Source organism: Lynx canadensis, chromosome D4, assembly GCF_007474595.2.
Source record: "Lynx canadensis isolate LIC74 chromosome D4, mLynCan4.pri.v2, whole genome shotgun sequence".
In the NCBI taxonomy this organism is placed as follows: domain Eukaryota; kingdom Metazoa; phylum Chordata; class Mammalia; order Carnivora; family Felidae; genus Lynx; species Lynx canadensis.
In genome coordinates this window covers 32,569,327-32,596,473 of record NC_044315.2, presented here as the reverse complement: position 1 = coordinate 32,596,473, position 27,147 = coordinate 32,569,327, and the positions used below count along the sequence as shown (strand labels likewise).

General features: G+C 36.5%; 1 protein-coding gene across 9 annotated transcripts in view; it reads right to left on the bottom strand.

The window, feature by feature from the left end:
• Window positions 1–27,147, bottom strand: part of KDM4C (lysine demethylase 4C) — a 437,278-nt gene that overhangs the window by 111,033 nt on the left and 299,098 nt on the right. For 7 of the 9 annotated variants that reach the window (XM_030294149.1, XM_030294144.1, XM_030294145.1 and 4 more), the window contains 2 exons: window positions 15,243–15,298; window positions 12,460–12,568 (listed from right to left, as the gene is read on the bottom strand). In XM_030294149.1, the coding sequence (XP_030150009.1) occupies window positions 12,460–12,568; window positions 15,243–15,298 (165 nt within the window). Of the gene's footprint in view, window positions 1–7,067; window positions 7,179–12,459; window positions 12,569–15,239; window positions 15,299–27,147 lie in introns of those variants that run through there. The other 2 variants (XM_030294151.1, XM_030294152.1) reach the window with 2 other exon arrangements.

Sequence of the window (27,147 nt, the reverse complement as noted above, 5' to 3'; positions counted from 1 at the left end):
CTCAGTTAGCTCTGGTCAGATAGCTCATTAGTCTATGAAAATTATACTTTTGCCAGAATCTCACAATTCTTTTTACTGAAAAATATCTGTTTAGTGAAAAGATTTTACCATATTTTTTTGCTTTGTTTATAGAGAATAAGTGTTTTAAAATCAATGAATTTTAAATCAATTAGGAGCAACAGATGACTCTAGGGGAAAAATGGTTAAGTGTTAATTAACCTTAAGTACTATTCCTGTAAAGAAAAGTGGTCAATTTATTTGACTATTTTTCCATTTATTTAAAGTAAAATATTTTGTTACCAAAGAAAGATGGAATGTATTTTATATTCTGAATGGAAAAAATTCACGATTTAAAATTTTACCCTAAAGTCAGTTTTATCTCCAAAACTGTTAGTAAAAAGATGATTTTGAACTAAAATTAGGCTAAAATTACAACTAAAAACAATCCTGAAATGAATACCTTTTCATGGATTTGTGAATTCCGTGTGACTCTTACAACAAATCCTTTTTCATACTGTGGCCACCCATCTTGGCAACAACATACCAGAGTATACTGTGTTTTTATTGGTTGCAGGACACATTTATCGTTCAGGAGAACATGAGACATTCTTTCTTGCTTGTCTTCTTATGAACCAAACTATTTCACTTCCACAGATTTCGTTTTCATTTTCAACTTTGCTTTAAGAAAAACTTAAATGAAACTTACAGGGTTGACACTGTGGTTACTATTACACTTCAAATAAGAGTTTGGAATGGCAGATACACTACTATCATGAACCAAACGCACATCCAGAGAAAGCCCAGTTGTTCACCACCTCTGAATTACTGACCAGTAATAGTCATTGACCATCACATGCCTCTAGCCCTAACAATCTAGGAGCAAGCTGTTAAATAGCTACATACCCAAAACAAGGAGGATTCTGGGACATCTCTCTCCTGAGCAACAGGAGATGAACTATAAGGACCTCAGATTAAGTATGTGCAAAATGTACTTCGCCCGAACCTTATGTTCCTTCCAGTGGTGGAGCCCTGTGCTCAGGGGCTCTTGGGTGGCTCAGTCAGTTAAGCGTCTGACTCTTGGTTTTGGCTCAGGTCATGATCTCACGGTTTGTGAGTTGGAGCCCCACATTGGTCTCTGCGCTGCCAGCACAGAGCCTGCTTGGGATTCTCTCTCTTTCTCTCTGCCCCTCCCCCACTTGCACTGACTCTGTCTCTCTCGAAATAAATAAACTTAAAAAAAATAGTTGAAATACAAATATGACCATGCTACTCCACTTCTTAACAGTAATTAAAGGTACTCCAGTGTGTTTATAATAAAGTACAAAGTCTTCTAGAATAGCAATGTCCACAGAAATACAATAGAAGCCATACTACAATTTTTAATATTTCAGGAGCAACATTAAAAAATGGGTGAGGGTGGAGAGAATGGAGAATTATTTGTTCAATGAGTAAGCTTAATTTAGAAAGATGAAAAAGTTCTGAAGATACAGGGGCATGAGATGTAAATACATTTAATGCTACAGAAATATACACCTAAAAATGATTAAATTGAAAATTTTATGTTAAGTATATTTTACAATAAAAAAATAAATCAGGTGAAATTAATTTTAATATATCTTATTTAAGTCAACAAATGTAAAATATTATCATTTTGACATGTAGCCAATATAAAAATTAATGAGACATTTCACATTCTTTTTTTTCATACTGTCTTTTAAATATGCTGTGTACTTATTTGCACTTACAGCACATCTCAACTATGATACTAAATTTTCAAGGGTGTTTGAAATGTATACCTACCAAAACTACAATTGTCTTTCATGTGTTTATGCTGCATCAGTTTTTAAGTTTAGCTTATTTAAAATTAAATAAAATTTAAAATAAAAGGGGAGTGTGAAAATATAGTTCCTGCCAACATTAGCCCACTGCCCACCTGCTTCAGGTTACATAGCAGGAGTGGAAATTAACTGTCTTAGGACGTGTCTTACGCAGGGTTCATTTAGAGAGGCAGAACTGTTGTTGGGCACTGTACAACAGAGGCATATTTTAAGGCTAGACATTACCAGCCCCTGCATGCTGGTGCTCCATATCTGTGGTTGGGCCTAAACTTGTGGAGGGTCAGTGGAATGCAATGGGAGGTGTGTCCATGTGAATGAGAATAAATACAAATTTTTTTTAAATTTTATTTGAGAGAGAGAGAAAGAGAGAAGGGCAGGAGGAGGGAAGGAGAGAGAGAATCCCAACTAGGCTCCATACCAAGCACGGAGCCTGATGCGGAGCTCGATCCTATGATCCTGGGATCATGACCTGAACCAAAATCAAGAGTTGAATGCTCAACCTACTGAGCCACCCAGGTGCCCCCAAAAAACAAAAATTTTAAAGTTCAATTCTTTAGTAACACTAACCACATTCCAGGTGTTCAACAGCCGTAAGTGGCCGGTGGCTATCATGTTGGACCACACAGTTCCAGATCATCTGAGGCTTTCTCTCCTCAAGACTCCAATCTCCCTCTTTATACTCCATGCTCCAGCTCTACTGAAATTTCACTTCCTAGACCTTACAATTCCCCCCACTTCCAGGCTACTAAGCATACTGACCCCTCTTCCAGCTAGCTCTTCTCATCTTTCAGGTCTCAGATTAAGGCATTGCTTCTTCCAGGAAGCTTTTCTCCACCTCTGGATTGCCAACCCTGATACTCCAAATATAGTAAGGTCCTTCACTGCAGTCCAGATTTCTACTACAAAAGATCTTTTCATACTGCTTTGCTTGTCTAATGTTTGTCTAATGTTCAATAACTTCCATTATTCTGTAATATTTGTAGAAATGAAATAAAATCTATCACCTAACCACAAAGCAAGTCTTAAAGAAATAATTATTGAACAGATAAATAAACAAACATACAAGAGAGCCAGGAACCTACTCCCTCCTTAGAAACATTTATCCACTCTGTTCCTGATTGGCCAAATGGCAGCTCACAGAGACTATATTCCAGGCCCTTCACTTTCTTACTTCATCCTCACAACCACCCCAGTTTACAGATGAGTTTAAGAGAGGTCAATCTGCATGGCAAGCTTGCTTAAGTGGAGGACACTGGATACAAACAGCCTAATCTCAATGTAACAGAGACGTACAATTACATGATCCAAACGGTAACACAGATGAATGTAAAGGCCTTTTCATATTTCAATCAGGAAGTCCAAACTGTGGCTGGCTAAAACAGTGCTGGTACCTGTATTTATGAACTCATGTTAGAAAATGACATCACTAAATTATAGGGGCCTATAGGGGCACTTGTACCCCCAATGTTTATAGCAGCACTCTCAACGATAGCCAAATTATGGAAAGAGCTTAAATGTCCATCAACTGATGAATGGATAAAGAAATTGTGGTTTATATACACAATGGAGTACTACGTGGCAATGTGAAAGAATGAAATATGGCCCTTTGTAGCAACATGGATGGAACTGGAGAGTGTTATGCTAAGTGAAATAAGCCAAACAGAGAAAGACAGATACCATATTGTTTCACTCTTATGTGGATCCTGAGAAACTTCACAGAAACCCATGGGGGAGGAGAAGGGAAAAAAAGAAAGAGGTTAGAGTGGGAGAGAGCCAAAGCATAAGAGACTCTTAAAAACTGAGAACAGGGGCGCCTGGGTGGCGCAGTCGGTTAAGTGTCCGACTTCAGCCAGGTCACGATCTCGCGGTCCGTGAGTTCGAGCCCCGTGTCAGGCTCTGGGCTGATGGCTCAGAGCCTGGAGCCTGTTTCGGATTCTGTGTCTCCCTCTCTCTCTGCCCCTCCCCCGTTCATGCTCTGTCTCTCTCTGTCCCAAAAATAAATAAACGTTGAAAAAAAAAATTTTTAAACTGAGAACAAACTGAGGGTTGATGGGGAGTGGGAGGAAGGGGAGGGTGGGTGATGGGTATTGAGGAGGGCACCTTTTGGGATGAGCACTGGGTGTTGTATGGAAACCAATTTGACAATAAACTTCATATACTGAAAAAATAAATAAATAAATATGTTCCATACAAAAAAAATAAAAAAAATAAAATAACATGCCTAAAATATACCACAGTGATATGTTAAATCAATTACAAGTTATGGAAAAATTCACCCTCTATACAAAAACATCTCACAACCTATTTTTGTAGATTCTAAAAACACCCTTCTGAGAGAATAAACAACCTAATTTATGCTAAAATATTAGAAAAACAAATAATAATGAATCCACTGTTTCACAATAATGACTATACCTTTCCAAAACTATAGCCTCTCTGCTGTCAATCACTGTTAGCCAAGGAAAACCCTATAGATAGTTTAGAGCCATCTAGCAGCTGCCTTGGTTTGGCATGTGTTTGTTGGCATTGGCCCAGTCAATGCTGGAGTGAAGGGGGGGACCCCATCTCTGGAACCCCGACCCCAGCTCACTAACTCAATTAAAAGATCCATCAGTAATCACTATTCACACAGATAAGATCACAAAAAAATTGAACAATTCAGAAATGCAAGCTAAAAAATAAGATTACTCTCTTACAATATTTTTTAATCATGAATCATCTGAAGTTCTACTTATCTATCTAATAATGTTGCAAAAATTAGTCCCCAGGAAAAATGAGTTCAAAAGTAAAAATTTAAAGATTCCAATCAATTTCCTTTCCTTGGAGTTTTCTTTCAGCAGATAAAGAAAAATCCATAGTAACAAGATAACATTTCATGCATTTACACATCTTCTCCTATAGATGTCTACAGCCTTCAGAAAGTATATTAGTTGTAGTCATGCCTATCTGACATTTTCCATTTTACTCAAAAGATTTTATGGTTTGGTATTACAGCAATATACAAATTTGACAGCTTGCAATAGGATCTAGTCCCTGTAGCAAATCATTGTGACAGTTAAGTACTATACAGCTACTAATGTACCTTTTTTTACACTAAACTTATTTTAAAATCTTACAAAGTTGAGGATACAGTGTTTGTTGAAATCCTGAAGAATGGTCTTAATGATATTGTAAATTTCATACTGAATTTATTAAATCATAGGATCCTACACATCACACCACAATTATGTCATTAGTAGTATAACTTATTCTTCCTTCAGGAGTTCACTTTATTAAAAGCAAATTTTTCCTCAACTGCATTTAAACAATAAAGTCTCTGGTCACGGTCAATGTTTATTATTCTCTTAGAATTCCTCTTTGTCTTTGAAAACAACTGAAAATGTGAATAAAACAGTACATAAGTTAATGTGGAACACAATGACACTTTTTGATTGCCTTTATAATGCTGTTTTTTTTTCCTTCAAAGTGATGAAAGATAATCAATATGTCTTTACATTTTCCAAAATGCATTAACAGAGGCTCTGTCAAATACAACCGTGATTCCTCTAGAAAGGAAGCAAAGCTGATCTCTAACACTGCTGTAACATTAACTAAACAGGACTTAGGGTGATCTTCCAGCACATGAGGCAGACCTCAACTCTCTCAGTAATTCTATTTTTAGTATGCAATACATCTGATAACACAAGTCAGTTAGCAAGAGAACAAGTGCTTTATTCTAAGAAATAGGAAGCCTGGATGTATTTTTTTTTTCCCTTGATTCAACTCTTCAGATGGAACACCACAGTGAAACCACTCTATTTTCAGAATTGATGTACCTTTCAAAACTATAATCTCTGGCTTTCAAGTTCACTATTATTTGCCTTCAGGTACAAATTTTAAAGTGTATAGAGGCTTCTAAGCAGAATAGTTGGTCTCAGCCAGATACTGAAAGGCTTGTAGCTCAGTCATCATCGCAGTGTAAATTCCTTTTCAAAATAATGTTCTTCACTCAGAGAACACTTGTGCCTGTGCTCAGTTCACTTGTCAAATACACATCGGAGGTCACTGAAGGCCTGGGGGCAACTTTAGCTCTTCCAAAATTCATTTCTCCCTCTATTTGGTTGCAAAAATAGTATTTCAAATGTAAAAACCTTAGGAATGTCCACACACACACACACACACCTACATGCACAAAAGCCAAAGGCCCTGTGCTATGGCGCTGTAAGAACAGATGTGTGGTAAAAGAACAGCGAAAGTTCTTATGCAATGATGGCAATCAACATAAACATCATTTGCTTTGATACATGCATTTAATATTAAAATTTTTTAATGTTTATTTATTGTTGAGAGAGACAGACACAGAGTGAGCAGGGGAGGGGCAGAGAGAGAGGGAGACACGGAATTTGAAGTAGGCTCCAGGCTCTGAGCTGTCAGCACAGAGCCTGATGCAGGGACTAGAACCCACAAACTATGAGATCATGACCCGAGCTGAAGTCAGACACTTAACTGACTGAGTCAACCCATGTGTCCCATAAATATTCTTACATTTCTATTTGAGAACTTTTCTCCCTATAGGAAAAAAAAAATTTAACTAATGGCTGCATTTAAGGTCTTCTGCAAATTTCCAAGATTTCTTAGAATCTACAAATCCTACTTGCTGTTTTATTTATACCAATTCCACAGATCTTTAATTAATTTAATCTTCAAGTGATCGATGTATGCAACAGACATTCATGGTAAGTATGTAACAAATACCAGAACTTCATGCTGTCTTACTCCTTTTGTTAGGTTCTTAAAATGTTCTTCCCTTAAATTTTATAATCAGATTTAAAGATTTTTTGGTGATCTGCTTCCAAAAGACAATAATGATACTGAAGATTATTTCAGCAGACAATACTGCTGTCTTCTGTGTGATTCCACTATATAAAGAATATATTGTTTTACCTCTCTAAATTTCTGTCCTTAATTCTTCTTCCTGATAATTTTTACCTATATATTTTTTCGATTGTAAAAATTAAAAAAAAAAGGAATTCCAACTTCATATGTGTTTTATCTCTATTTCCTTTTCTTGTATTTCCATCTTTGCACAATTTTGTTCTTCTCTGAGAGATTCAATTATGGCCATGGCCAAGCAATCATATTAATATATAAAACAAAGCTGAAGGAATTAAGAAAAGGAAATGATTGAGTAGATTCTGAGGTCAATTGTTTTCTTTTTGTCTTCAGGCATACCTGTCATCTGTGACTTCAAACAAACCCCTAGACTGGCTGTCCCTGAGCACGCCATTCAGATAGGGAGTAGGAATGTACTCAGGATCTTCCTCATTATTTGTCCTTCAAGGTGCCATGCTCTGATGTTCACTGGAGAGTGGAGAAGGTATTGGAAAACACAAGAAGGGGTTTGTGACAGGGCTTACCGAAAGAATAACTTTTCCCATGTTGAAAAGTCATGCAGAGGCAAAGGAAATCATTCAAAATGAGGTTAGAAAAATACGAAGTAATCTAGAATGTGCATTAATAATCAGAAGAGTGCTCAGGCTGACAGAGAATAAATGGTTCTCTCTTTGGACATAACTTTGCTATAGCCTATTCAGGTCACTTTCAGCCATTTCTTTCCTATTAAAGGATGGCTCTGCTTGATAACCTGGTGCTTTTAGAGAGCAACCTGTGGCATTTTTTTTAGATAAGGCAGCAATTACTTTCATAACCCTTGAGATAATTACTCTACACAAAAACTAAATGTTATTAAAGAAAGAAAGGAAAGAAAAAACTATCTAGATAAAGACCACTATATGCCAAATAAATTTTTGCACAAAAATCTTGTTTAGTTTAAAAAATACTTTTATTAAAGTATTTAAAATTATCAACCACATAAAATAAAATACATTGTCTTGAAAATAACTCTAGCATCATCATTATTGTCCATTTAATTATCTGATGAGCAGAGGCCACACCTGTGACATTACCAAACAAGGTGGCTGGATGAGATAAAGGTTCTTCGTATAAGCACACACCATTTTAGGATCAACATAATCCACTGATGAGCACTGGAAAAGTTGTTTTCCATTTGCTGTCTCTTTTATGAAAATGGTCATTGTAAATAAGAGGGAAAATCTGCTAAAGTAAACAAATCCTTTCTTATACCCTCTACGGGGGGGTGGGAGGGGTACTTCCTATACAAAAAAATTGTACAGAGAGCTATTTCAAAAGCTGCAGTTGAACCAATGAATAAATAAAAGGCTAACAACAGTATTACCAAAACATTCAAATACCTCTGCAAAAATTCCACTATTCCATGTTCTAGAAAAACTAATAGTAATGATCATTTTTTAAATATACAGCTTTCATACTTCAGAAGACATTTTAAACTTTTGTTTGCCAGCAGCTGCTCCTTAAGCCTCTTGCAGTTACTAGCTGTTAATAGCATTGCTTATTACTTATACAGAAAAACACTAACTTGCCCCGAGGGAAAGCTGCTCTTTTCTTATGGCTAAATGAAAACTGAACTAAAACCCTGCCCTCTGGAATTCAGCATTTTGAATGCACAGCCAGTAGCACTTTCGCTAACCTGCTGCCATCCCTCTCTCTGTGTCTTTCTCTGTCTCTGTCTCTCGCGCTCTCTCTCTCTCTCTCTCTCTCTCTCACACACACACACACACACACACACACACACACACACACCTCTACAAACGTGGGCAGGACTCCAATTAGGCACTTGCTAAGGGAGGTGATTTAAGGGCAATGTGATGAAAACCTTGTACAGCAGCACCACCTAGTGGGCACTGGGGAGAGGCTGAGAGCCCCCCCCCCCCCACTTGCTGCAGCTGCTTCATGGATGAGCAATTTGTCCTTCCTACAATAGGTCACTTCAGTTTTCAATCCTCAACTGACCAGAAGTTCCATCATCAGAACTCTCAGACAACAGGGCAAGTGCCGAATGGATGTTCCAATTCCACAGGCTCTCCGAAGTACTCCTAGTTACTTGGACTTAATCATCTGTGTGTCTGTGATGTTAATCAGGAAATCAATGCTTGCTTTGGAGCAGCTTACACAAAGTTGTGCATAAATTTCCCACCACAACTTTTAAAGGAGAGGCCATAAAAAGGCAGAAGACGTTTGGTATTGTCTCCAGCCATGATAATTTTAAGCCAGAACCAGAAATAGTAACAATTTCCTGCCTTTCTTTATTCCGTAAATACTCAAAATTACTGTGTGTGTGTGTACATGCACACACACATACACATCACCTGATTAGTATTCAAGGTTGTTCAATTTTTATAAGAACAAGTAATGTTAAAACACTTAGATTAGATTATGTAATAATTATACAGTAGTAAACATACATATATGTGCCAAATTTCATTATTGACAAATAAATTCAAACAATTTGCCAAAAAAAGTTCTCTAGAATTGTTTTAGAAAACAATTAAGAATTTCTATTCCCTCAGTCTCCAACTTCTTTCAACCAAGATATTCTCTGCCTGAAAATGACAAAAAATTAAAATTTTATCTTTATGTGTATATCTTCCCTATAGACCAGTGGGTTGGTTCTCAATGGGAATGATACTGCCTCCCAGAAGATATCTGGGAGGGTTTGGTCTGTTTGGTCAGGGTTGCTGCAATCCACGAAGCACATGACAGTCACCCAGAACAAAAAATTATCCTGTGTAAAACATCAACAGGGCCAAAGTTGAGAAAGCCCATCTGAACTGTAAGATGCCAAAATACAGGAACAATGCCTCATTTAAAAATATACACTAGGGGGGCGCCTGGGTGGCTCCGTCAGTTAAGCGGCCGACTTCGGCTCAGGTCATGATCTCGCGGTTCGTGAGTTCAAGCCCCGCGTCAGGCTTTGTGCTGATGGCTCAGAGCCTGGAGCCTGTTTCGGATTCTGTGTCTCCCTCTCTCTGACCCTCCCCGTTCATGCTTTGTCTCTCTCTGTCTCAAAAATAAATAAACATTAAAAAAAATTTAAAAAAATATACACTAGGTATCTGGCAAGGTAAGGTAATAATTGTTTGGTGAAATAAATTAATACTGACATCTAATGTTGGCATGTACCAATAGATTACTTAACTTTAAAAGGATACTAATTAATATTGGGAAAGCATACCCTTGACTATACCTATAGGGCACAGCACTTCATTTCCTGGAAAGGTGCATCCCACACCACACACAGGTGATCATTTGTGAATTTTGCTTTTCAAGCCAGCCTAGCTGAGTCTGATCACCAAGTGAGAAAGACTAGTGCACAGACACTGTGATGGGAGATTCACCACAGTGATGCTGCTTTCTTGAGGATTCTTACAAAAAAGTCATCCAGACTTTTGGCTGTTGTCCCCTTTCAAACTATAACTTCATTTTGAGTGATCTTTTCCCCAAAATGAAGTTCTTCCTTATATTTTCCCACTTAACCACTGTGAGTACTTTTATAAATACCACTCCAAGAAACTCTCCATGCATATTGAAAATAGAAAAAAAGCCTGCCATTTTTAGCCAAACATGTCAATAAACAGCTCTACCTTGACATCAGAAGTAGACTTTAGGTGATCTTAAATTCAGTCAAAACATACTCTTTTCTTTTTTTTTTTTTTTTTTTAATTTTTTTTTCAACATTTATTTATTTTTGGGACAGAGAGAGACAGAGCATGAACGGGGGAGGGTCAGAGAGAGAGGGAGACACAGAATCGGAAACAGGCTCCAGGCTCTGGGCCATCAGCCCAGAGCCCGACGCGGGGCTCAAACTCACGGACCACGAGATCGTGACCTGGCTGAAGTCGGACGCTTAACCGACTGCGTCACCCAGGCGCCCCAAAACATACTCTTTTCAAGATACCAACTGTTTAAGGATGTAAAACATTCTATAAGGAATATGTGATATACACAATCAAGGTGAAGCATACCACTGAGAAGAAAACAGTAAGCTTTGCCATTTCAGATTTCAAATTTCTAAATATAACTTCCTGAATAGCACTGAAGTGATCCCATGTTGTCCTTTCCTGCTGTTCCCTTAAAAACCCTTTGGGACTGGTGTGAGGAACAATAAATCATTAAGGAAGCATTCATGGACTAGATTCGCCAGGATATAGTTCCTTAAGGGAACACATCAAGAGTAGTGACCACTCATTCTGAGGGTTAACAATGAGGGGTAACTGGTAACAGAAGTCATCTTTCAGGATAGAGAACCAAAGATGATTGTTAAATGCCGTGTTGGAATTTTTGCAAATACGTAACACTTGTAAATTAGAAAAAAATTAAAATACAAGACTTTTGTTAATATTTGTCCTAATAAACATTGAATTCTTCAACATGTGATGAACTCAACATTATTTAAATATCCTGCCTCATAGTCCTAATTCCGGCAAACTGTTTCTCATTGGGGTGTGTGTGTGTGTGTGTGTGTGTGTGTGTGTTTCAACTGTTGACCAAGATATATGATTTCAAACTTTCCTATGGGAAGTCCATGAGCTGAAGAACTTTTTACTCTCTTCTTATATCACTGTGAGCTTTAAAGGGCCATTTAAATGATCCATTATTTCAATTTCATCCACAAAATTTCCATTACCACATCCTGAACATCCTGGTCCTACCACTTACACCTGCCAATGACAATCATCAGGTCACCACATATTTTCTAGTGATGCAAAATTCTTGATGCAGCTTCAATGGAACATAACAATATATACTTTCTCTTCTCTGAGAATGAAAAACTGTAGACTAAAATCGAAGTGCTCATGACAGAGGTCCAGAGACAATATGCCCAGCTCCCTGAAGGGCAAGAGACTTAGTAACAAGTTAATAGTTGGGGTAAAAAGTTACAGCTACCGTACCCAAAATATTCTATAGTGGAGAGACCTCAAGTCAAAAATAACAAGTACTGAAGAAATTCTAGGGAATTAAATCCATGTGTAAAACACACTCCAGTATTTTCTAAATCATGCAATATAAAATAAGAAAAAATCATCATTAAATATGAAATTTAAGGGCCTACACTAATGCTCTCTTGGCTCACACTTGAACAGAACTCCAACATTACTTCAATGTTGAGGAATTAAAGGCCTAAGTCTTTGCAATGAAAAACATTCTTAACAAAGAGAACCAGTAGGAAGATTTCTATGAATGTTCCTAAACCAGTCAGAAGATAATCAGCCAGAGAGTCTGGCAAATTAAATGACTTGTATCTATTCATAAGTGAAAAAAAATCTCTTAGTAATAAAAAAACTTTTTCTATTTCTCTGCAAATCTCTTGGTGAAGAAATGATGAAATCAGGTTAGGTATATTTTGCTAAGTCAGGACCAACCAAAGACAGGCCAGAGAGGAAAACTAAACAATTAAATAAAGATAGATATCTCAGGTATATTACTAACAAACTTCACCAGACAGCCTATGGTTTGAAAATTCACACTAATCCAAAAAAAGTAGTATTCTTTTGCCTCATTTTAAACAGAATTGAGGAAGGTTATATGCATATTTATAATATAACATGGAAAGAACATATACAAATATGTAAATTTAGGAGAAAAGGGTAGAATATTAAATGAAACTAAAAAAATTATCTTGAGAATGTATACATTAAAAGAAATATTCAGAAATTGAAATTAACACTAATTTATGAAGTTAAAAAGAAGCTTTGTCACTCACCAATTTTAACCTCTGTAAAGGTATTCTGCCTACATCTATCTGTGTCCTTTCTGGGACATTAGTGAATCGAACTTCTGGGACCGCGACGGCGCACATGACATGGGCCCACCTATGGGAAAGGAGACATGAAACATAAACAAAAGTTCTCTAAGCTTGCACACCACACACTTCAACTGGGCGGTGGCAATTCTTACAGAGAAGGAAAGCCAAAAGCCTAAACCAATCACAAACCAGACTCTGAATTTTAAACCTATCAGGTGATACCCGGATAGATTCAGTACCACACCTGCCCACAACCGCAACCTGTAGAGTAGGGTGAAGACCGAGACTTGATCCTACCAATATATGGTATTTTTCTACACTGGATCTGCAAAATACTGAAATGTAGGGCTGCTATTTCATTTAGTACTAAAATATAACAGGTGTTTAATATACTTAAGCAAATCAATATGTGGTAAAAGATTAGTTCAATTAATAAAAGGTATGAATTGGATGGAGCATATAATCTTTTACATAATACAAGTGTCATGAAAATTAGAATAGTAATGTTTTCTAAGAGAATTAGTACTAAGTCTTTAATTAAATTGTTTCTCATTTCAATCGAACTATAACCAAAGGAACCCAAGATAAGGAGGAATGAAATTAGCTGGTTCTCTCACTTCCTACTTAAATCCTAGTATCTCCTCTCAAATTCTGAATTACTCCAGAAAAATGTCCCCATTAACACTATTTAGTTTGTCATAAATGTTATGCCCCAAGTAAAAATAAAGACTCTTGAGGTTTAAAGACACCTTGAAGGAATCACCACATCCATCAGCCCATTTATAAGTCAAAGAGTAGTATGTCACTCAGACTCCATTCTGCCTTTAAAGACCAAGGGAGAAAGGACAAGTGTCCACCCCATCAGGGCATTCTTTCAAATCTAAATAAATATTATAATTCTATAGTACACATTATTCCCTTTTGTCCTGGCCCATGGGTAGGAAGAGAAGTTCTTATCACCTTTGTCTTTATAGGAACCACCTAAATCATCTAACAGTCTGCATGATTTGTTCAATACCCTAGACCTAGAAACACTTTTTAGTACCTTACCAATCACATTAACTAAGACTGTGAAAGAGGAAGATCTAAAATCAAGCAAATATTAAGTCTAATAGACTGAAATTTATCAACATAGGAATTATGAATGCCTTTACTCTTCCTTAGAAGCAATCAGAAACAAGTGCACATGCACATAGTTAATGCTAATTCAATCATTACATTCCACCAGGGGTCTCAACTCTAGTGCCTACAGGGCCAGGCAGGAGGTAAGCAAATATATGTGTACTGGTAAATGATGGTAACCTGGGGAGCATCTGTCCTATTGAGGCCAGGTTCTCATCCCAACATGTTATTGCCATTTAGAGATGCACAATTATATCTCAAGTACAGATAAATATCTGGATTTTTATATAAAATCTATCAACTTCTAAAATTTAGATCAAATTTATAAAATTGTGTGTCAGTCAACTAAAACATACCTTGGGGTTGGATTTGACCCTTTAATGCCAGCTTACAACCTCTGCCTCTACTTTTTCGTTTTCTTTTTGTTTTTTTTTTAACTGTTTTAAATGTTTGTTTATTTTTGGGAGAGAGAGAGAGAGAGAGAGCGAGCCTGAGCAGGGGAGGGGCAGAGAGAGATATGGAGACACAGAATCCAAAGCAGGTTCCAGGCTCTGAGCTGTCAGCACAGAGCCCAACATGGGTCTCAAATTCACAAACTGTGAGATCATGACCTGAGCTGAAGTTGGACGCTTAACTGACTGAGCCACCCAGGTGCCCCTGCCTCTACCATTTCTACATATTCCTATTACCAAAGGAACCTTTAATATGCTTTGTCCCCACTTTCAATACTAAAATTGGGTCATGAAAATAATACTCATGCAAAAAATATATTTCAATAACCACATTAAAAACCAGATTGTCTTTCTTTTATGTTCACTTATTACTCTTTCAAGATTCTCTTCATGTTCTCCAATCCTTTGTATCTTTTTTTTAAAATTTTTTTTTTCAACGTTTATTTATTTTTGGGACAGAGAGAGACAGAGCATGAACGGGGGAGGGGCAGAGAGAGAAGGAGACACAGAATCGGAAACAGGCTCCAGGCTCCGAGCCATCAGCCCAGAGCCTGACGCGGGGCTCGAACTCACAGACCGCGAGATCGTGACCTGGCTGAAGTCGGACGCTTAACCGACTGCGCCACCCAGGCGCCCCTCCAATCCTTTGTATCTTAAAATTAATGTTTTCTCCCTGTATTTCTATTTTAGTATACACACTTTCTTGTTAATTTGGTTTTAAAAGCAAATAATTTTGTTTAAATGTTATGACTATGGTTGATTTTATTTATCTGAAGGCAACAGATTTCACTGTTTTCAGGCACATTTGTTCTATTAGACTAATAGGATTCATCATATTAAACACTAGGATCCCAATGATACCTAGATGACATGGGCTGCCTTCATTTTAAAAACACCATCAGTAAAAGAGGGGTTATCCTTCATCAGTGTCAGAGACATGGAGAGAAGCAAGACCACCTTTGTCCAGCAGAGGAGAATGTGCTGTGCTTTCAGTAATGAATGGTCTCCGAAGACATGCACAGAATCTCAACTTCAGATCTGGACAGCAAAAGTTCTGGAACAATGTGTCCAATAATGAGAGGTAAAGCAAACAGTCCACACTGAGGTTCAACATTCTAGACAGCAGAAGGAAACAATGAAATTGAACACAATTAACACATTACTCACTTATTGTTCTTCGTTTCCTTAAGAGCACCCCCTCTCAAATTGCAGAGACAGCACTCCTAGGACAAAAACAAACAAACAAAAAAAAAAAAACCACACAATTATCACACCCATTTAACAGACATCATTACTATATATGTAAATATTCCCATAAATTCCACCTTTTTATTTTGAAATTAAAGCCATCAGGAACTTCATAATGGCTATCTCTAAGCAGTTCAAGAAAGGAAGGGAAAAAGAGAGGGTAAAAAGTGAGGGTACACACAAAAATGTTCTCTCTCTCTAGAGATCAATAGACAGACAGGCAGACAGACAGACAGACAGAAACAGATATATCCTAGAGGGAACCATCATTACCCTGGTATCATGTTCATTGCCATCCTTGGGGGAAAGCTGTGACACACAGCACTTGACAGACTAGACAGTATGTACTAGAATTATAGAACAGAGAATATACATATGACTGAGTTCTCTTGTGCTCTGGGAATCCGTTCGTGTATACAGGATAGCTACAAAATAGAGTATTGGCAGGCTCCATTCGATATAAGGATTAGCAGAAAGCTCTTTTTAAAAGGTACTCTTTTCACAAAAATATCATTTGGGTCTTTCTGTGGGCAAATGGTATTGCAAAAATTGTACTGATAAACCCAGGCTATCCACCCCCTTCAGAAGAAAGTGCCATGAAATGTCTCCTCCCCACCTAAGTTTCTATTTTGGGCACTTTTGTATATCTTAGATTGGCATAGACTGTTTCACTTGAAGAGGACTCCCTTTACCACAAATACAAACTTTATCATTTCTCACTAAAACTCTGTGAAAAAGTCCATGAGAAAACAGGGCCAGGGTCAGCCTTTTGCTGACCTATAATTTTTAAATTAAATACCTAAGTAACTTTTAAAATTTTCAACCTCAGGCATTAATAGATGTCCTTTCAATTTACTGCATTAATAAGTTTTTAAAAATAACTATGGGTTATTTTGGGTTTTTCCCCTCTCCACACTATATATATAAAATCTCTTTATCTGTTCTCCAAGGTGATCTTCTTTAACTAATGTTGACAGCTTTGCCTAATTTACAGGAAATCCCTTTAACTCATCTACTATTAATACCTGGATGTCAAACTCCATAGCTTTAATTTTTCTGACTAGCCAAATACCAAAACAACTCAGGAGAATCAATATACCTGTATAACTCCTAACAGGCAGCAAAAAAGGCAAACAACCAGAAATGTTCAATGGGTTTGTGGGTCTGGAAAGCCTCTAAACATCTATTTGAAATTTCCTGGGTTATTATTAAAGGTTCAGAGTAGCAAAAGCTGCCATGTGTATATACATCTGAATCCAGTATAAACCCAGCTCAAGGAGATAACTTGATGGATTTTCTCCGTAACAAAGCCAGATTCTAGAGGCCTTTGAAATAATGGTTTTGATGAAACACACATTAAAAGTAATAGTTCAGTCCAAATATTACCAGTTCAAATTATTCAATATCTAAAATATTCAAAAACAATTTCATAAAACATTACTGATTTTAACTATTTTTCCAGCATTTCAACACACTTTCTACAGAGAGAGAAAACGAAAATGAAAACAAAACACGAGGTAAAATATTTTCATTGAATATTAAAAAATGCCAGGATTGAAGTGGGAATGTGGCAAAAGAGGGCTGTGGAGGGTGCGGAGCTCAGACACTAAGAGTGTAAGAGTTCTGATGAAGGAAACTAGTAGTGAGAAGAAGCCTAAAGGGACACATTAGCAGAGTTAAATACAGCAAAGCAGTGTGGCAACTGCTTTAAAGCACCTGAAGAGGATCCCGGAAAGGGGCACGCACCGCAGCACACCACCACACTGGGAGGAAAGTGTCCTCTCAAACAGAACAGATAGACTCTCGATTTTAAGTGAAGCTGAAATATAGAACTAGTTCTTTCTGGGGTTACACTCGCCACAATATAGAACTAGTTCTTTCTGGGGTTACCAGTGACCTCCGTGTCACAAAATCTAATGGATAATTCCAAGCCCCTGGTTCACCTGACCTCTAAGCGGCATTCAACACAGGTATGTGAAGCATACCTGACAATTTCTACCTGTGGTTTCTATGACCCTACACACCCCTCACTGTCCTTCTCCATCTCTAGCTGATCCTGTGCTTCCTTTAACAGCCATCTCTTCCACACTCCTTAAACACTGTAATTTTTGTAAGAGTTCCCGTTTACTTCTTATCCACATCTACTTGCTGGGCATCTGATCCACTACCTTGACTCTCAAAAGGCTGGTGAGTGACTCAAACATTAATTTCCTGGAATGTCTGGCTAACACTCGACAGGCATCTCAAACACACATGCAAAAATGAACTCATGTCTCCTCAACTCGCCACTGTTTCCCATCAGTGGCACCATGTACCTTTCTAGCTCATGCTGGAAGCCATAATTTTCCTCTCATCCTAGATCTAATCACTTGAGTTCTGTCGATCCCATGTCCAAACACATCCTCCTCTCTCCACCATCACTGCTGCCACATTAGTTGATACCCCCAGTGCCCTTCAAGCAGACCTACTTTACTGCAACAGCCACTCCAGGTCAGTGAAGAACTAACCAGAATGGGTTTGAATGCTTCTCAGGACTTAACATCATTCCAAAGGGCCAGGATCGTCAGGCCTAGACCTTGTCCACCCTTGCTCTGTACTATTCTATCTATGTCTTTATTAATTACACTGAACACATCCTTGATATCTCAACCTCAATGTTGATTCCTCAAAGAAGGCTCTCCTAGTTTCCTGGCCCAGTTACTTCTCACTCATTACTCTTTTTAACTATTTGTTGAATTCATTTTGCTCTCCTCACTAAACTGTAAGCTCAATGAGTGCTGTGGAAATATCTGTCAGGTTACTCTTTCTCTATTACAATGCCCAATAAAGAGTACATCTTCCAGATGAATTTGTTAAATAAATGAGAAAATGGCAAAATAGGGCAGAGTGAAAATCTTGAAAATTACCAAAGGTTTAAAAAACTGCAAAGATCATTTTCACATACTGGAGCACTAAGGAAAGGAAAGCTGCGGGCTTTGGTAACTTAACATGGACTTAAGAAACAATGATTTGACATGGAGTTATTTTTGTCACAATTTACCTGAAAAATCATCTTTCTTAGTAAAAGAGAAAAATATTCCTGGCCAGTTAGTTATTTATATTATTTACATGATATATATGATATCATGGTTTCTATTTAATTCACTCAATTTTGAAAAAATAAGTAGGAAAAGAAAAAAGTCATATCCAGTTATGTCATTGTGAACCATCACTCACATGGTGCAAACTAGCTGATTTGTCACAGCACAAACATGTCAATTTGTCAATTCATTCATTTGTGAATGAACTTGCCCTAAATGCCTATGTTTATAACCCAATAAAGGGCAATATCAGAATGGACACTTTTTAACATTTCTTTCCTTTTCTAAATGGTACTTTATTGTCAGGAAACTAAATTGATAATTCTAAAATTTAATAGGGATTAATAAGGATTAACATCCTTAGCTAAAAAGTAGTGTAAGTTTTCTTAAGAATCCATACAATACCTGAGCTACATAAAAGGCTCACACCTACCAAATATACCAATTGTTCTAGTATTGCTCATCTTTTAATTCAGTAAAAGGATTGAATGAGTGCAGAGTGATAGAGTCCTTCAGGACCCTGATTTATTAAACTGGTTATCAATAATATGTATTTTCAATTAGAAGAATAAAGGCTAATTAAAGGCCTAATTCACTCCAGATATACCATGTCGGAAACATCATATACTTTACCTCCCTTCCTTAACATGAACTTATTAGGTAATTTATATCCCACTTCATTTATGAGGAAACTAAGATTCAAGAGATTAAGTAACTTGCCTAAAACCATCCAATCCAGGAGCCATCAAACTTCTTCTGTAAATGGCCAGATATTTACTAATTCAGGCTTTGCACAACTACAGAGTTGTAACTAAACTCTGACATTGGAGGGCAATATGTAAACAAATGGGTCTAGTTGTATTCCAATAACAGTGTTATTTACAAAACTTGGCAGTGAGCTGGATTTGGCCCAAGCTATAGTGTTCCAACCAGCAAAGGGAGTAACTGCGGTTCAAACTCAGGCCTTCCTGAGCACATGCCCATGACCTTTTTCTCCAGCATCCTCTGCCTGTAAGTACAAGGCAAGGCACGAGATTTCAAAGTAGAGTGCCCAAGTAAACAGGGAACTATGCCTGCCCTGGGAAACTCACAGTTTAGGAAGGGAGAAGACAGATGTGTACTTAACCATACTATGAAGAAGAAAATGATAAAGGGTATAATCAAGGCCCCATTTCCTCATTTCTACAAATGACTAAGAATTCATATTTTAACTAATACCCTCGAAAGAACACCTATCAAAAAAAATTGAACTACAGTAGCATGTATCAATTAACAATTTGTATTCCCACTCGTTTCATTAATCTAGAAAATAAAGCTTCTCACTGGTATAAGATCATTAAATTTATCTCCACTCCTTCCTTTGAAAAATGATACCATTTTAGGAAAAAACAACATTTCAGGTAGTCTGGGCTACATGAATCCAACTTAACTGAGAGGAACAACAGTAACACTAGAGAGCCAGGCCATATCCTGAGGTTTAATAAGGTACAGACAGTCAGGGTTCAAATCACAGTTCTGTCATTTACTAGTGGTATGACCTTGCCTCAGATATCTTATCTGTAAAAGGGTGGGAAAATGCTACTTCTCTAAATGAGTTAATAAATGTAAAGCATTCCACAAACACACAATAAATACAAGAACAGTGGTTACATATGTGAAAAGTTAATTGTGCTTCTAGACAACTTATACATAACATTGCCAGTGGATTATCTGGGTACAGTGGTTTACCAGGGAACAAAATATAGATCTGTCATTAATAATTCTCATGAGGTTGGGGCGCCTGGGTGGCGCAGTCGGTTAAGCGTCCGACTTCAGCCAGGTCACGATCTCGCCGTCCGTGAGTTCGAGCCCCGCGTCAGGCTCTGGGCTGATGGTTCAGAGCCTGGAGCCTGTTTCCGATTCTGTGTCTCCCTCTCTCTGCCCCTCCCCCGTTCATGCTCTGTCTCTCTCTCTGTCCCAAAAATAAATAAATGTTGAAAAAAAAATTAAAAAAAAAAAAAATAATAATTCTCATGAGGTGCAAAATGCAAGAAGTAGAACTAGAGAGAAAAGAAAACTCTCCAGGAACCTCAAATCCAGGCAGCTAGGCTCTAAAGAAAGGAAAGATCTTCTATAGTTCTAAAAGCTGTCAACTCAGTTATGAAAAGCCAACAGAAGCTAGAGTTTCCACAATGCTCAGAGAACAGACATGCTGAAGGGAAAATCCCAATCCTATCCTCAAAACATCTCAAAATAGAGTAGACTGAATCAAACTAAAGTTGAAACAAAGCTCAAACCCAGCTCAACCTACAAATCAGACTGACTTACTACTACTGTAGAAAACTGACAGACAAAAAGCCATGTCCTTTATGGAAATAATATTAATATCAGTTGCTACAGACAAAATATCCAGCACATAATCAAGAAAAGCACATGGTACACTAAAAAAACAAGAAGATGATTTACAATCAAGAAAGGAAAGAATCAATAAAATCAGACACAAAAAATGAACAAGTTACTGGAATGATCAGATGGAGAGTTTCATACTGGTATGTTCAAAATGCTAAAGGAGCTAATGAAAAAGACAACATATGTGAAGAGAGAAATATTTTAGCAAAGTCATAGAAACTATTTTTAAAAAGTGTAAATGGTAGAAATAAAAAAAAATGACATCAATAATGTTGAATTCAATAGATTTCCAAACAGACTGGAATTGTGAGAGTAAAACTTAAATGGCTTTAAAGACTTGAATAGGAAATAGAAGGAATAATAACAGTTAGGAGGAGGAATAGAGATCTAAAGGAAAATAACCTGTTCCATTTCTGTATAAGTGGAGACTGAGAAGGAGAGGAAAGAGAGAGTAGATGACAAGAAATACTGGAAGAGAAAACTTCCCAAAAGTGGTAAAAAAAAAAAAAAAAAAAAGGTGAACCCACAGATTCAAGATGCCCAGCAAATCCCAAGAGATAAATATAAAGAAAACACATCTAAATATACAGTAGTCAAAATTGTGATAACCAAATATAAAGAACATATTCCTAGAAGCACAAGAAAAAAGACATATTCAGTAAACTCTATGAATTACATTTGATATCTGACCAGAAAAGTGGCAATGGAACAATATCTATAAAATACAAAAAAAAAAAAAAAAAAAAAAAAAAAGCTGGCAATCTGGAATTCATTTCCAAGGAAATATCCTTTGAAAATAAAGATAAAATAAAAAATAAAAAATAGAGACAAAAAATTTGAAAGAATGAAGGAAAATGACACCGCCTGAACCACGGATTGGCACAAAAGAACGAAGAACACCAAAAAAGAATAAATATATGGGTAAAAATGAAATAAATGTTTTGTATTTTCAAAACACAAAGATACAAAGAGAGAGAGACAGAGACTATAAGTTTCATAAGAAGACTTGACTGTTTCAAACAAAAATAACAATGTTGTAGAGTTTAATGTATGTAATGGTAAATGTAAGATAAGATCATAAAGGGAAAGAGGTTTAATGAAATCACACTACTGTAAAGTTCTTACATTGTTCATAAAGTAGGGTGATATTACTGGAAGGTGAGTTGTGATAATTTTGAAGTGAAAATTATGATTTTCAGTCACCACCCATAACAAAGGTCACAAAAAATTCCCAGATATTAAATTCTAAGGGTTAATATGCTCACAATCAAAACTCAAAAGCCATGCAAGAAAACATGATTCCATGAGCAGAATAAATAAAATGTAGAATTAGATAGATATATAATAATCATAGGCACAAGATATAAAATAAGTACTTTAGCATGTTTTAAAATTTAATGCGGGTATTAGAAATGTAAGAGACTATAAATAAATGACAAATTAGATTTTTAAAAACAATATAAAAATTCTATAACCAAAAAATATAGTTAAAAAACTTAAAGAATGTTAAATAGATCACTCTTAGTAACAGAAAATTAGAAAAAACAAAGAGCTAAATAACCAAAAATCAATACCACAAACTATTCAACAATGTATTCAACTGAATACTGAAATGTGTGTGTGTGTGTGTGTGTGTGTGTGTGTGTGTGTGTGAGAGAGAGAGAGAGAGAGAGAGACAGAGCCAAAGAGAGAGTATCCATCTCTGAATCATAAAAATAAATTACAATTGATTTACTAATCTAAACTCAAAAACAAAACAGACATATAAAAGTATTAAAATGAATTGTAGGCAAATATATTGATGTATTTAGAATAAATATGACTCCTTAATACAACATTTAAAAGATAAAAGGCATATTGGAAAGATTAGTAAATTCTGACTATATCAACATTTTAACATTCTGAAGGATAAATAACATACTAATAAATAAATTAACCTAAGACGATAAGACAAAAAATATTTCCAATATAAAACAAAGACTGCTATCCAGAAAGTATTTTGTAAAAACCCACACTTTTGAAAAATAGACAAAAGATTCAAAGACTCTTCACTGACAATAAACACAGAAAGATACCCAACTTCAAGAATAAAGGGTGAAAAATGAAATAATGAGATATAACTTCAGATTTTTACATCAGAAAACATATGGGTTGGGGGTATATAAGATTTTATGGTGGATTTGGAGAGGAATTTGGCATTATCAATCAAAATTTTAAATGCACATGAAGTATGAATCAGCAATTCAACTTCTTAGAATCTATCTTAGATAAACATTTATATCTGTGCAGCAGGAAGAATGTACAATCATCTATTTCTGTTTACAACTGAGAAAACAATTACTTCTGGGAGGAACTGGCCTTGTCAATTGCTTACATTTTACTTGTAATGCTTAGATTTTTAAAATAAGAATAGAATCAAGATTGAAATTTAAAGTATCAATGAAAAAGGTCTGGTAAATCCATAAATATTGAGTGACTAAGAATGACACAATGTATTACTAAATGAAAACACGAAGGTACATTAAACTGTGATACCATTTGGGTTCCCCAAGAGAAGTAAGCCATTACATTAATGTATGTATAGAAAAGATCTGAAAGCTCAACCGACAAAACAGTATGAGTAGTTTTGTTTAAAAAAGAGTTCAGAATTTGAGAGTGTTGGGAATGGGAAACTTTCCTAACAATGTTTAGTACTCATACCAAAAAAAGAAAAGCCACCCAAAGCAATCTATACACTCAATGCAATCCCCATCAAAATAACACCAGCATTCTTCACAGAGCTAGAACAAACAATCCTAAAATTTGTATGGAACCACAAAAGACCGTGAATAGCCAAAGCAATGTTGATAAAGAATACCAAAGCTGGAGGCATCACAATTCTAGACTTCAAGCTGTATTACAAAGCTATAATCATCAAGATAGTATGGTACTGGCACAAGAACAAACATATAGATCAGTGGAACAGAACAGAGAACCCAGAAACGGACCCCCAAATATATGCCAAACTAATATCTGACAAAGCAGGAAAGAATATCCAATGGAAAAAGGACAGTATCTTCAGCAAATGATATTGGGAAAACTGGACAGCAACATGCAGAAGAATGAACCTGAACCACTTTCTACACCATACACAATACTAAACTCAAAATGGATGAAAGACCTTGAAACATAAGACAGGAACGAATTGAAATCCTAGAGGAGAAAACAGGAAACAACTTCTTTGACCTCAGCCATAGCTACTTCTTTCTACACGTGTTTCTGGAGGCAAGAGAAACAAAAGCAAACATGAACTATTGGGACCTCACCAAGATAAAAAGCTCCTGCACAGAGAAGGAAACAATCAGCAAAACTAAAAGACAACTGACAGAATGGGAGAAGATGTTTGCACATGACATCAGATAAAGGGTTAGAATCCAAAGTCTATGAAGAATTTAGCCAACTCAACACCCAAAAAACAAATAATCCAGTGAGGAAATGGGCAAAAGACACAATGAGATACCACCCCATGTCTGTCAGAATGGCTAAAATTAACAACTCAGGAAACAACATATGTTGACAAGGATGAGGAGAAAGGGGAAGACTTCTGCACTGGTGCAAACTGGTGCAGCCACCGTGGAAAACAGCAATGAGGTTCCTCAAAAAATGAAAAATTGAGCTACCCTATGACCCAAGCTACCCTATGACCCAGCAATTGTACTCCTATTTATACAAAGGATACAAAAATGCTAATTTGAAGGGGTACAATGTTTATAGTGTGACTAATCAACAACAGACAAATTATGGAAAGAGCACAAATGTCCATCGACTGATGAATGAATAAAGAAGATGTGGTATAGGGGTGCCTGGGTGTCCAACTCTGGCTGACAGTGCAGAGCCTGCTTTGGGTTCTGTCTCCCTCTCTCTCTCTCTGCCTCCCCCCACCCCTCATGTGCTCTCTCCCTCTCTCTTGCTGTCTCTCTCTCTCTCAAAAATAAATAAACATTTAAAAAAAAGACATGATATAATATTATACAATGGAATATTACTCAGTGATCTAAAAGAATGCAATCTTGTCATTCGCAACAATGTGGATAGAACTGGAATGTATTATACTAAGTAAAGTTAGTCAAAGAAAGACAATTACCATATGATTTCATTCATATGTGGAATTAAAGAAACAAAACAGATGAACACATGGGAAGGGAAGGAAAAATGAGATAAAAACAGAGAGGGAGGTAAACCATTAGAGACTCTTAAATACAGAGAACAAACTGAGGGTTGCTGGAGGGGATGTGGTTGGGGGGTTGGACTAGGTGGGTGATGGGCATTAAGGAGGGCATTTGTTGTGATGAGCACTGGGTGTTGAATGTAAGTGATGAATCACTAAATTCTACTCCTGAAACCATTACACTATATGTTAACTAACCTGGATTTAAATAAAATAAAAAAATAATCACAATAATTAAAAAAAGAAAACCCACAGACAAGGAAATTTAACCTTTTTCCTATTAAACATGTGCAATTTAAAATTAATGTAACTGTGGAGGTGTATCCTATTTTTTTTTTTTACTTAAATGAAAATTTTAACTGAACACTATGATTTCTTCTACAGTCTTTCAGTATATTGAAACTTCTTTCCAGTCTAACCTCTGGAAATACCCAGAGTACAAAATAAATAAATAAAATTCAGTATTCAGGGCTCATTGCCAGCCTTATTTTATCTCATGTTTAATGAGCATGCCTTTTCCAGGAACAACAACACCCAATATAAAATGACTCACTATTATAAAGATTTAGATATATTGCTAGTGAACCAATGTCTCCTAAAACAAAACAAATACTAAAATGTCTGTCACAACATGATTAATCTATAAGACAGCTCTAATTCCTGTCTCTCAAGTACAGCATCAAAAGAGCCATTCTGTTATACTTATTCCCCCACCCCAGGGCAGCTAAAAGCTGAATGAAAAAGTACCAATTCAGATCATATACTGAACATTGCACCTCTCTTGCTTGGATCCCTTTCCCTCAACTAACAGCATTCACAAAAATCCCCTTCTAGCATTACCAAGTATTTTTTAAATTTGGTTTTATAAAAAATCACCACTGCAATGAACAGCAAGTACACCCATTTACTACAAGGAATGGTTTCTTAATAGCTCAGTTATTAAACTATGAAAAAGAGTGTTTATAATCAAAGTGCTGACACAACATTAACAATAATGGTGAGAAGGACATTGTTATAATACAGCTGTCACAGTTGTTCATTATTTGTGGTAGAGGGAAATCACGTTCCAATGGCTCTTCTATAAAACATCAGTTAAAGAAATGCCAATACCAACATTCTCAAGCTGCCTCATAAGAAGCTCTCATTTTAGCTGACATATCTATAAGTGCCACTAAAGCCAATTTTCAATGCTATAGAAAAACTACAAAATTGAAGTACCTCCCTACACCCTTATTTATCTGACAAGTTCATAACAGAAATGCAAAACCATAAAATAGGGTTGCCTGAGCTGGGAAAACAAAGAGTAATTAATCACATTAACGGAAAGCTAGCTTGCAAAGTGCTGATCAACAAAACATGGAAGAACCATTTCTGGAGATGTGGCTCATTTATCAGAGCTGAGAAGAGGATGGGATCTCACAAAAGGACAGGATGGGTATGAATTCTAAGTGATTAAGGAAATTACATGACTGGTTTTCTGCTGGTATCTTCTGAATGGAAATTCCACAGGCTCGTGAATTTCACACTAGTAAGTGAATTCTCCAATTTAAATGCCCACATTGATTGTACCATAAGTGAAAACATATATTCATTCAACAAATATTGGTTAATTGTCATGTTCTAAGCACTGGGCAACAGCAGTGAATGATAAAGATCCCACCCTCAATGAACTTACCTTCTGCTGGGACAGCAGACAAACTAAATCAGGACATTATTTAGATGGTAGAGGATGTTAAGTGCTATGAGAGCAGGCCATGGAATTATCAAAGGGAAGGTGATGCCAGAAAATTTTGGCCTTTTCTAATAGGAAAGGTGATCAGAAATTTAAAAGGGGGAATAACTGACAAGGCTTCACAGGCCATGAAAAAAGGCAACAACTTTATTCTGAGTTGGCAAGGCACTGTAAGGTTTGAGTACAGCAAGGACATCATCTGAATTACATTTTAATTGGGTCATCCCAATAGCTGTGTTGACAGCAGACAATAAAGGTTCAAGAGCAGAAGTAAGAAATGTTAAGTGAAATAAGTCAGTTGGAGAAAGATAAATACCATATGATTTCACTCTATGTGGAATTTAAGAAATGAAACAAATTAACAAAGTGGGGGAAAAAAGGGACACAAACCAAGAAAAAGACTTTTAACTATAAAGA